General features: G+C 50.9%; 1 protein-coding gene across 1 annotated transcript; it reads right to left on the reverse strand.

Moving 5' to 3' along the window:
- Positions 1-77: 77 nt before the first annotated feature.
- PSMB6 (proteasome 20S subunit beta 6) lies at positions 78-9,855 on the reverse strand. Its single transcript, XM_083185715.1, has 6 exons — positions 9,694-9,855; positions 6,744-6,811; positions 1,533-1,664; positions 1,309-1,438; positions 882-1,026; positions 78-275 (listed from the first exon to the last, which is right to left on the reverse strand). Exons 1-6 carry the CDS (start codon positions 9,787-9,789, stop codon positions 148-150), a joined length of 699 nt encoding a protein of 232 aa, XP_083041841.1. The 5' UTR covers positions 9,790-9,855; the 3' UTR covers positions 78-147.
- Positions 9,856-13,337: the final 3,482 nt, after the last annotated feature.

A 13,337-nucleotide genomic window follows, 5' to 3' on the forward strand; every position in this document is an offset into this window, starting at 1 on the left:
AGTGTAAGGGGCTGTGTCACTGCAGCAGCCCCCAGACACACAGTGACATGCGCGACGCTGGCAGAGACACACAGCAGTGGATCAGAACCGGTCTTTATTGTGTAATAAGAAAACATAACAGCCGAACATACGGGGGGAATGGGGCGCTCATGACATTGGGAATTGAGGTAGCTGGTTACCGAGAATGACCTGTCGCTCTACCCCGGCTTCTGTGATGGCAGCGAGCCGGATGACACCTCCGCTGGACCCGTCCCGCTCCATAGCCAAAGCCAGTGCTGTAAGAGAGACACAGATTACGCCACAGGAAGCCTTATTATTACACCCATCTGTCGGTCACCCTGCAGGGGGAGGGGCAGGCTCCTAGCTCCCTTCTGCCTGTGTCACCCTGCAGGGGGAGGGGCAGGCTCATAGCTCCCTTCTGTCTGTCTCACCCTGCAGAGGGAGGGGCAGGCTCATAGCTCCCTTCTGCCTGTGTCACCCTGCAGTGGGAGGGGCAGGCTCACAGCTCCCTTCTGTGTCACCCTGCAGTGGGAGGGGCAGGCTCACAGCTCCCTTCTGCCTGTGTCAGGGGGAGGAGCAGACCTAGTGTTCATTCTAGGACCCGCTATCTTTTGAAAACCCATGCAGTTCCTCTTCCCTGCCTGGGGTGTCTGTCTGCTGTAGTGCATCTAGCACAGTGTGGTCTGTATATCAGCACTGATATGCAAACCAGACTTGTGCTAGAAACACCACAGCAGACAGCGACACCCCAGGCAGGGGAAGAGGAACTGCATGGGTTTTAAAAGATAGTGGGTGCTAGAAAGAACACTAAGACCCATAGCCCCCTACTATCTGGGGCCGGTATATAGGGATAGCATGTTATCTGGACACGAGGATCTCACCATTGGCTGTGAATTTCAGACACTCCTCCTTTGTCATTCCTGATTTGTACGTGGAATCCACAAAGCCGTATATATAGGAACTGCCGGAACCACCGATAGAGAACGGCTGGTGGACCATCATTCCTCCCATGGGCACGGTGTACACCTGCAGGAACAGACAACTCCTACATAGTACTGGGCCAGGCAGGAAGCTGGCCAGGAACACAGCAGCAGTACAGCTGGCAGCACACACACACACACACACACCAGCCGTACAGGCAGCCCAACACACACAGTCAGTCAGTGACAGGTGGGCAGGCAGGAAGACCCACACAGCAGCAGCACACATAGTAGTAGCCTTGCACACACACACAGTAGTTGTAAAGGCATTCCCCAACCCCCCCCACGCTCGCGCGCGCACACACACAGCAGCAGGAGGAGACCTCACCTGGCCACCTTTCCTCTCGTCCCACCCAGCCACGATGATCCCGGCCATCAGATCCTCCCGATACTTGTAGCACATCTCCTTGAACAGGTTGGCCGCTGTGTGTACGAGGGGCAGAGTGCCCAGCTCAATGCTGGAGGAGACACGGCAACACATTCACAGGTCAGTATATAAGGAGAGCGCTGCATTCAGAGATCACAGATAACACAGGTGAGAGGGATGGTTACCTGTGGAAGCCCAGCTGGTACGTGACGGCATCAGCGATAGCCTGGGTGTCTGCGGCACTGCCGGACCGGCAGCAGAATATCCGCTCGTGTATAGGGGTCAGCTTGTCAGTCACTCTGTTGGCGATGTACGCCCTGCGCATGGGAGATAAGTGTCAGCGCTGCCACCTACATCATACCCTGCTGGTACTACAGATGGAGCCATCCTCATCTAGCCCTGTGATAGGATTATAACCCCCTACTGCAGGGGTCCTCAAACTATTATACTCTGGGACCCCATCAGACAATAATACTAATTACAGGACCCAGCAAGTTACTGTAGAAGGTCATCACATCACATGTGTAGTCACAGAGTGATGGGAGGAGTCTGATATACCATAACCCATCACATCACACGTGTAGTCAGCAGACGGCACATACTTGGCAGCATTGTGGAGGCACAGAGTGATGGGAGGAGTCTGATATACCATAACCCATCACATCACACGTGTAGTCAGCAGACATCACATACATGGCAGCATTGTGGAGGCACAGAGTGATGGGAGGAGTCTAATATACCATAACCCATCACATCACACGTGTAGTCAGCAGACAGCACATACATGGCAGCATTGTGGAGGCACAGAGTGATGGGAGGAGTCTAATATACCATAACCCATCACAGCACACGTGTAGTCAGCAGACAGCACATACATGGCAGCATTGTGGAGGCACAGAGTGATGGGAGGAGTCTGATATACCATAACCCATCACATCACACGTGTAGTCAGCAGACGGCACATACATGGCAGCATTGTGGAGGCACAGAGTGATGGGAGGAGTCTAATATACCATAACCCATCACAGCACATGTGTAGTCAGCAGACAGCACATACATGGCAGCATTGTGGAGGCACAGAGTGATGGGAGGAGTCTGATATACCATAACCCATCACATCACACGTGTAGTCAGCAGACAGCACATACATGGCAGCATTGTGGAGGCACAGAGTGATGGGAGGAGTCTGATATACCATAACCCATCACATCACACGTGTAGTCAGCAGACAGCACATACATGGCAGCATTGTGGAGGCACAGAGTGATGGGAGGAGTCTGATATACCATAACCCATCACATCACACGTGTAGTCAGCAGACAGCACATACATGGCAGCATTGTGGAGGCACAGAGTGATGGGAGGAGTCTGATATACCATAACCCATCACATCACCGGTGTAGTCAGCAGACAGCACGTACATGGCAGCATTGTGGAGGCATAGAGTGATGGGAGGAGTCTAATATACCATAACCCATCACATCACACGTGTAGTCAGCAGACAGCACATACATGGCAGCATTGTGGAGGCACAGAGTGATGGGAGGAGTCTAATATACCATAACCCATCACATCACACGTGTAGTCAGCAGACAGCACATACATGGCAGCATTGTGGAGGCACAGAGTGATGGGAGGAGTCTAATATACCATAACCCATCACAGCACACGTGTAGTCAGCAGACAGCACATACATGGCAGCATTGTGGAGGCACAGAGTGATGGGAGGAGTCTAATATACCATAACCCATCACATCACACGTGTAGTCAGCAGTCAGCACATACATGGCAGCATTGTGGGGGCACAGAGTGATGGGAGGAGTCTAATATACCATAACCCATCACATGTGTAGTCAGCAGACAGCACATACATGGCAGCATTGTGGGGGCACAGAGTGATGGGAGGAGTCTGATATACCATAACCCATCACATCACATGTGTAGTCAGCAGTCAGCACATACATGGCAGCATTGTGGGGGCACAGAGTGATGGGAGGAGTCTGATATACCATAACCCATCACATCACACGTGTAGTCAGCACATACATGGCAGCATTGTGGGGGCACAGAGTGATGGGAGGAGTCTAATATACCATAACCCATCACATCACACGTGTAGTCAGCAGACAGCACATACATGGCAGCATTGTGGAGGCACAGAGTGATGGGAGGAGTCTGATATACCATAACCCATCACATCACACGTGTAGTCAGCAGACAGCACAGACATGGCAGCATTGTGGGGGCACAGAGTGATGGGAGGAGTCTGATATACCATAAACCATCACAGCACACGTGTAGTCAGCAGACAGCACATACATGGCAGCATTGTGGAGGCACAGAGTGATGGGAGGAGTCTAATGTACCATAACCCATCACATCACACGTGTAGTCAGAAGTCAGCACATACATGGCAGCATTGTGGAGGCACAGAGTGATGGGAGGAGTCTAATGTACCATATCCCATCACATCACACGTGTAGTCAGCAGACAGCACATACATGGCAGCATTGTGGAGGGACAGAGTGATGGGAGGAGTCTAATGTACCATATCCCATCACATCACATGTGTAGTCAGCAGACAGCACATACATGGCAGCATTGTGGAGGCACAGAGTGATGGGAGGAGTCTGATATACCATAACCCATCACATCACACGTGTAGTCAGCAGACAGCACATACATGGCAGCATTGTGGAGGCACAGAGTGATGGGAGGAGTCTGATATACCATAACCCATCACATCACACGTGTAGTCAGCAGACAGCACATACATGGCAGCATTGTGGAGGCACAGAGTGATGGGAGGAGTCTGATATACCATAACCCATCACATCACACGTGTAGTCAGCAGACAGCACATACATGGCAGCATTGTGGAGGCACAGAGTGATGGGAGGAGTCTGATATACCATAACCCATCACATCACACGTGTAGTCAGCAGACAGCACATACATGGCAGCATTGTGGAGGCACAGAGTGATGGGAGGAGTCTGATATACCATAACCCATCACATCACATGTGTAGTCAGCAGACAGCACATACATGGCAGCATTGTGGAGGCACAGAGTGATGGGAGGAGTCTAATATACCATAACCCATCACATCACACGTGTAGTCAGCAGACAGCACATACATGGCAGCATTGTGGAGGCACAGAGTGATGGGAGGAGTCTGATATACCATAACCCATCACATCACACGTGTGATCAGCAGACAGCATATACATGGCAGCATTGTGGGGGCACAGAGTGATGGGAGGAGTCTAATATACCATAAACCATCACAGCACATGTGTAGTCAGCAGACAGCACATACATGGCAGCATTGTGGAGGCACAGAGTGATGGGAGGAGTCTGATATACCATAACCCATCACATCACACGTGTGATCAGCAGACAGCATATACATGGCAGCATTGTGGGGGCACAGAGTGATGGGAGGAGTCTAATATACCATAACCCATCACATCACACGTGTAGTCAGCACATACATGGCAGCATTGTGGAGGCACAGAGTGATGGGAGGAGTCTAATGTACCATATCCCATCACATCACACGTGTAGTCAGCAGACAGCACATACATGGCAGCATTGTGGAGGGACAGAGTGATGGGAGGAGTCTGATATACCATATCCCATCACATCACAGGTGTAGTCAGCAGACAGCACATACACGGCAGCAATGTGGAGGCACAGAGTGATGGGAGGAGTCTAATATACCATAACCCATCACATCACACGTGTAGTCAGCAGGCAGCACATACATGGCAGCATTGTGGAGGCACAGAGTGATGGGAGGAGTCTGATATACCATAACCCATCACAGCACATGTGTAGTCAGCAGAGGGCACATACATGGCAGCATTGTGGAGGCACAGAGTGATGGGAGGAGTCTGATATACCATAACCCATCACATCACACGTGTAGTCAGCAGACGGCACATACATGGCAGCATTGTGGGGGCACAGAGTGATGGGAGGAGTCTTATATACCATAACCCATCACATCACACGTGTAGTCAGCAGTCAGCACATACATGGCAGCATTGTGGGGGCACAGAGTGATGGGAGGAGTCTTATATACCATAACCCATCACATCACACGTGTAGTCAGCAGTCAGCACATACATGGCAGCATTGTGGGGGCACAGAGTGATGGGAGGAGTCTGATATACCATAACCCATCACATCACACGTGTAGTCAGCAGACAGCACATACATGGCAGCATTGTGGAGGCGCAGAGTGATGGGAGGAGTCTGATATACCATAACCCATCACATCACACGTGTAGTCAGCAGACAGCACATACATGGCAGCATTGTGGAGGCACAGAGTGATGGGAGGAGTCTGATATACCATAACCCATCACATCACACGTGTAGTCAGCAGACAGCACATACATGGCAGCATTGTGGGAGCACAGAGTGATGGGAGGAGTCTGATAGACCATAACCCATTACATCACACGTGTAGTCAGCAGCCAGCACATACATGGCAGCATTGTGGAGGCACAGAGTGATGGGAGGAGTCTGATATACCATAACCCATCACATCACACGTGTAGTCAGCAGACCGCACATACATGGCAGCATTGTGGGGGCACAGAGTGATGGGAGGAGTCTGATATACCATTACCCATCACATCACACGTGTAGTCAGCAGACCGCACATACATGGCAGCATTGTGGGGGCACAGAGTGATGGGAGGAGTCTGATATACCATAACCCATCACATCACATGTGTAGTCAGCAGACAGCACATACATGGCAGCATTGTGGGGGCACAGAGTGATGGGAGGAGTCCAATATACCATAACCCATCACATCACATGTGTAGTCAGCAGACAGCACATACATGGCAGCATTGTGGAGGCACAGAGTGATGGGAGGAGTCTGATATACCATAACCCATCACATCACACGTGTAGTCAGCAGCCAGCACATACATGGCAGCATTGTGGAGGCACAGAGTGATGGGAGGAGTCTGATATACCATAACCCATTACATCACACGTGTAGTCAGCAGACAGCACATACATGGCAGCATTGTGGAGGCACAGAGTGATGTGAGGAGTCTGAAGTAACAGACAATTCAACTGATTTATAGACTCCTTTCATCACTGACTGAGATCAGAAAAGTCATCAGCCTGATGGTCAGCAACATGGAGTCGCGACCCCATGCTGAGAAGGTCGGGACCCACAGTTTGAGAACCGCTGCCCTACTGTAATGTTCTATGTATTGTATTGCAGCTGAGAGCAATAGGCCTTGGCTAGCTATGGTTCACCATGACTATCCAGACATGGCTAGATGAGGATGTCTCCATCTAGAAGTGATGATGTCAGGCCGCAGGCAGGAATATCCATCCATGTTACCATGGGTACTGTACTCACCCAGTGGTCGTCCTGGAATCCGCGCCCATAACCACACCACCATCAAACTCTACGGCCATGATCGTCGTCTGCAGAGAGAGAGAGAGAGAGAGAGGAGAAAATATTTGGTTATGTCCCAGCACACCCCATTATACTCCGTTCCTGCCTGTTCAATGGCACTACACGTCCCAGCATACCTCATTATACTCAGTTCCTGCCTGTTACAGTGGCACTACACGTCCCAGCACACCTCATTATACTCAGTTCCTGCCTGTTACAGTGGCACTACACGTCCCTGCACACCCCATTATACTCCGTTCCTGCCTGTTCGTGGCACTACACGTCCCAGCACACCTCAATATACTCAGTTCCTGCCTGTTACAGTGGCACTACACGTCCCTGCACACCCCATTATACTCCGTTCCTACCTGTTAGTGGCACTACACGTCACAGCACACCTCATTATACAGAGTCCCCGCCTGCTGCAGCACTACACGTCCCAGCATACCCCATTATACTCCGTTCCTGCCTGTTACAGTAGCACTACACGTCCCAGCACACACCATTATACTCAGTTCCTGCATTTTCCAGTAGCACTACACGTCCCTGCACGGATTCAGTATTGAATCCCGACGCCGGAATCCCGACAGCCGAAATGCCGACAAGGGGGGGACATGGATCGCCCCCCCTTGAGGGCTCGCCACGCAGTGGGCCCGGTGCCTCGCTACGCTCGGCACACTAATTTATTCTCCCTCCAGGGTTGTCGTGGACACCCACGGAGGGAGAATGTGTCTGCATTTCGGCGGTCGGGATTCCGGCGTCGGGATCCCGACCGCCGGGATTGTAACTGCATCCCCCCTGCACACCCCATTATACTCAGTTCCTGCCTGTTACAGTAGCACTACACGTCCCAGCACACCCCATTATACTCAGTTCCTGCCTGTTACAGTGGCACTACACGTCCCAGCACACCTCATTATACAGAGTCCCCACCTGCTGTAGCACTACACATCCCAGCACACCCCATTATACCGAGTCCCCACCTGCTGTAGCACTACACATTTATTTATTTGCAGTTTCTTATATAGCGCAGCAGATTCCGTTGCGCTTTACAATAGTACACATCCCAGCACAACCCATTATACCGAGTCCCCGCCTGCTGTATCACTACACGTACCAGCACACCCCATTATACCGAGTCCCTGCCTGCTGTAGCACTACACAACCCAGCACACCCCATTATACCAAGTCACAGCCTGCTGTATCACTACACGTACCAGCACACCCCATTATACCGAGTCCCTGCCTGCTGTAGCACTACACGTCCCAGCACACCCCATTATACCGAGTCCCCGCCTGCTGTAGCACTACACATACCAGCACACCCCATTATACCGAGTCCCCGCCTGCTGTAGCAATACACTACATTATACTCAGTTCCTGCCTGTTAGTGGCACTACACGTCCCTACACACCCCATTATACAGAGTCCCTGCCTGCTGCAGCACTACACTTCCCAGCATACCCCATTATACTCCGTTCCTGCCTGTTAGTGGCACTACACGTCCCAGCACACCTCATTATACCGAGTCCCCGCCTTCTGTAGCACTACACGTCCCAGCACACCTCATAATACTGAGTCCCCGCCTGCTGTAGCACTACACATCCCAGCACACCCCATTATACCGAGTCCCCAACTGCTGTAGCACTACACGTCCCAGCACACCTCATTATACCGAGTCCCTGCCTGCTATAGCACTACACCCCATTATACCGAGTCCCCGCCTGCTGTAGCACTACACGTCCCAGCACACCCCATTATACCGAGTCCCCGCCTGCTGTAGCACTACACGTCCCAGCACACCCCATTATACCGAGTCCCCGCCTGCTGTAGCACTACACGTCCCAGCACACCCCATTATACCGAGTCCCCGCCTGCTGTAGCACTACACGTCCCAGCACACCCCATTATACCGAGTCCCCGCCTGCTGTAGCACTACACGTCCCAGCACACCCCATTATACCGAGTCCCCGCCTGCTGTAGCACTACACGTCCCAGCACACCCCATTATACCGAGTCCCCGCCTGCTGTAGCACTACACGTCCCAGCACACCCCATTATACCGAGTCCTCGCCTGCTGTAGCACTACACCCCATTATACCGAGTCCCTGCCTGCTGTAGCACTACACATCCCAGCACACTCATTATACCGAGTCCCCACCTGCTGTAGCACTACACCCCATTATACCAAGTCCCCACCTGCTGTAGCACTACACCCCATTATACCGAGTCCCCGCCTGCTGTAGCACTACACGTCCCAGCACACCCCATTATACAGAGTCCTCACCTGCTGTAGCACTACACCCCATTATACCGAGTCCCCACCTGCTGTAGCACTACACCCCATTATACCGAGTCCCCACCTGCTGTAGCACTACACGTCCCAGCACACCCCATTATACCGAGTCCTCACCTGCTGTAGCACTACACCCCATTATACCGAGTCCCTGCCTGCTGTAGCACTACACATCCCAGCACACCTCATTATACCGAGTCCCCACCTGCTGTAGCACTACACCCCATTATACCGAGTCCCCACCTGCTGTAGCACTACACCCTATTATACGGAGTCCCTGCCTGTTACAGTAGCACTACATGTCCCAGAACACTTTATTATTCTAAGTAACTGCCTGTTACAGTGGCACTACATGTCCCAGCACACCCCATTATACTACTACATGTCCCAGCACACCCCATTGTACTAAGTCCCCGCCTGTTAGCGGCACTACATGTCCCAGCACACCCCATTGTACTAAGTCCCCGCCTGTTACAGTGGCACTACATGTCCCAGCACACTGGCCCATGACAACGCCGCCGGGTATCTGCTGCATCAGCGGCCTAAACGCCAGGCTCCCCCCGGCCTCGCGTAACCTCCCCGAGCCGCCCAGCAGCGCCCTCAGCCCGGACTCACCCCGGTGGTGACTTCGCGGTTCATCCAGTCCATCTCCGCGGGCTCCCCGCCGCTAAAAACCGCTGCCCCGGGACTCATCATCTTCACTGCCGCCATGATTATTCCTTTCGCGCTGTCTCTGTCTGGTGCCGGGCGGCGGGGGAGGAGCCGGGGGCAAAGTACCGCGATACCGCGGGAGGACCAAGATGGCGGCTGTGTCCCTGCGTCTGGCAGCGTCATGGGAGTACAAAGATGGCGGCCGTGCCTCAGCGGCTGAATGTGTCATCGGGGTACAAAGATGGCGTCCGTGTCCCAGCGGCTGGCTGGATCATGAGTGTACAAACATGGCCTCTATCTACCAACCAGGTAAAGCGGCGACATGGGTGTACAAAGATGGCGGGCTAATCTGTGCTCTTAATGTTCTTCCAATTGGGTGTAGCAAGGTGGATTCATGTTAACTGACACAATGGACACCTCTCCTGTGTAAATGGCTCTCCTAGGCAGGGTATTTGGATGATAGGACAACATGCAATAGGTCGGCAGTTGAAAGGTCGACATGCATTAAGGTCGACAGATACAAAAGGTTGATGTGGCAATGGTCAACATACAAAAGGGTACGGGTAAAAACCGGACCAGGAAAAGACCCCCCGGACCGCAGGACCTGATATCAAAACCTGCAGTCCGGAGCTTGTAGCGTCCGGCCCAGGGGGTGTCCTGTCGGGCAATGCGAGGTCGACATTCGGGTAAAAAAACAGTGAAAAACTCATGTCGACCTAATCCCATGTATACCTTGGCCCATGTCGACCTTAAGTCATGTAGACCTTGACCCATGTCGACCTTAAGTCATGTCGACATTGACCCATGTCGACCTTTAACCCTGTCGACCTTGGGGATAGTCGACCTTCTGGGGTCGACCTAATGACTGTAGACCTAAGTCTGGTCTGACAGAGGTACCGATTCCATCCTGTCCGGGGGGGGGGTCCGGTCCGGGGTCTGGTCCGGTTCTTACATAGTCCCCACACAAAAGGCTTTGGGTTTTTTTCTGGGGGGGGGGGGGGGGGGGACAGACGGATGATTGGGAATAGTAACCTGTCGCCGATCGTGCCACCATGCCCGAAACGTGGCGAGCCCACGTAGATACACGTTTACCTCGGACTGTGGTCACATGTGATGAAACATACAAAAATACAAAAAGACCTTGTGTCGACCACTTCTTTGTTGACCATTGCTATGTCGACCTTTTGACCCTGTTGACCTAATGTGCTTCGGTCCATATGGGGTTGACTTAATAGCAGTCCCGCCCCCCTCTGTCCCCTTCCGAGCTCTCCTTCCTGTGTTCCTGTCTGCATACATGTATATGGGAACATGGCTCCGTGACTGGCCCCTCGGTGTGTACATAGCCTGAGCCTCAGGATCGGGATAATAGGTCTACAATGTATAAGTTGACATTGTCAAAAGGTCGACATGCAGTGGGTTGCCTTTGACAAAAGGTCGAGACAAGCAAAAGATTGACATGGTAATGGCCGACACATGAAAAGGTTGACGCAAGTTTTTTAACTTTTGTGGGACTGTTTAATACTTTAACATCATGGTAAATTCATGAATGAAAAACACGTCAACATTTTATTGTGTCGACCATATTTGTCTATATCAACCTTGTGCAAGTCGACCCCTTGGTGTCGAAATAATAGACACTGTCTATGCTAGGATTCATATGCTTACTTTTCCTTCTGCCTATATTACACATGGGGAGATGTATCAAAGCAAGTACAGACGTTGCCTATAGTAACCAATCATTTATCTAGCACAGGTTAAAAACATGACAAAAGCTGGTTGCTATGGTCAACTTTGTCTCACTTTATCTCTCCCTTTGATACACCTCCCCCATCATCAACTCCGGGATTTCCAGCGCATGTTCTGATGGTTGTTATGGTATAATAACAGGATTTTTCCTGAATAATACGTGGCGGATCAGATTCTGAGCTGTCTGTGCCTCTGGACGTGGCCTGTGGTTATAATCAAGCATCACATGTGGAATTGGTAGGACGTGGCCTGTGGTTATAGTAAAGTATTACACATGGTATCGGCAGGACGTGGCCTGTGGTTATAATAAAGTATTACACATGGTATCGGTAGGACGTGGCCTGTGGTTATAATAAAGCCTTACACATTGTATCGGCAGGACGTGGGCTGTGGTGATAATAAAGCATTACACGTGGTATCGGTAGGACGTGGCCTGTGGTTATTATAAAGCATCACATGTGGAATTGGTAGGACGTGGCCTGTGGTTATAGTAAAGCATTACACGTGGTATTGGCAGGACGTGGCCTGTGGTTATAATAAACATTACACATGGTATCGTCAGGACGTGGCCTGTGGTTATAATAAAGTATTACACATGGTATCGGTAGGACGTGGCCTGTGGTTATAATAAAGCATTACACATGGTATCGGCAGGACGTGGCCTGTGGTTATAATAAAGTATTACACATGGTGTCGGTAGGACGTGGCCTGTGGTTATAATAAAGCATTACACATGGAATCGGTAGGACGTGACCTGTGGTTATAATAAAGCATTACACATGGTATCGGCAGGACGTGGCCTGTGGTGATAATAAAGCATTACACGTGGTATCGGTAGGACGTGGCCTGTGGTTATTATAAAGCATCACATGTGGAATTGGTTGGACGTGGCCTGTGGTTATAGTAAAGCATTACACGTGGTATCGGCACGACGTGGCCTGTGGTTATAATAAACATTACACATGGTATTGGTAGGACGTGGCCTGTGGTTATAATAAACATTACACATGGTATTGGTAGGACGTGGCCTGTGGTTATAATAAAGCATTACACGTGGTATCGGCAGGACGTGGCCTGTGGTGATAATAAAGCATTACACATGGTATCGTTGGATGTGGCCTGTGGTTATTATAAAACATTACACATGGTATCGGTAGGATGTGGCCTGTGGTTATTACGAAGCATTACACATGGTATCGGTAGGATGTGGCCTGTGGTTTTTACGAAGCATTACACATGGTATCGGCAGGACGTGGCCTGTGGTTATAATGAAGCATCACACGTGGTATCGGCAGGACGTGGCCTGTGGTTATAATAAAGCATTACACATGGTATCGGTAGGACGTGGCATGTGGTAAAAAGCATCACATGTGGAATTGGTAGGTCGTGGCCTGTGGTTATAGTAAAGCATTACACATGGTATCGGTAGGACGTGGCCTGTAGTAAAAAGCATCACATGTGGAATTGGTAGGTTGTGTCCTGTGGTTATAGTAAAGCATTACACATGGTATCGGTAGGATGTGGCCTGTGGTTATAATAAAGTATTACACATGGTATCGGTAGGACGTGGCCTGTGGTTATTATAAAACATTACACATGGTATCGGTAGCACGTGGCCTGTGGTTATAATAAAGCATTACACATGGTATCGGTAGGACGTGGCCTGTGGTAAAAAGCATCACATGTGGAATTGGTAGGTCGTGGCCTGTGGTTATAGTAAAGCATTACACATGGTATCGGTAGGATGTGGCCTGTGGTTATAATGAAGCCTTACACATGGTATCGGTAGGATGTGGCCTGTAGTTATTCTGAAGCATTACACATGGTATCAGTAGGACGTGGCCTGTGGTTATAATGAAGCC

This window comes from Crinia signifera, chromosome 4 (assembly GCF_055691185.1).
Source record: "Crinia signifera chromosome 4, ASM5569118v1, whole genome shotgun sequence".
NCBI classification, from domain to species: Eukaryota; Metazoa; Chordata; class Amphibia; order Anura; family Myobatrachidae; genus Crinia; species Crinia signifera.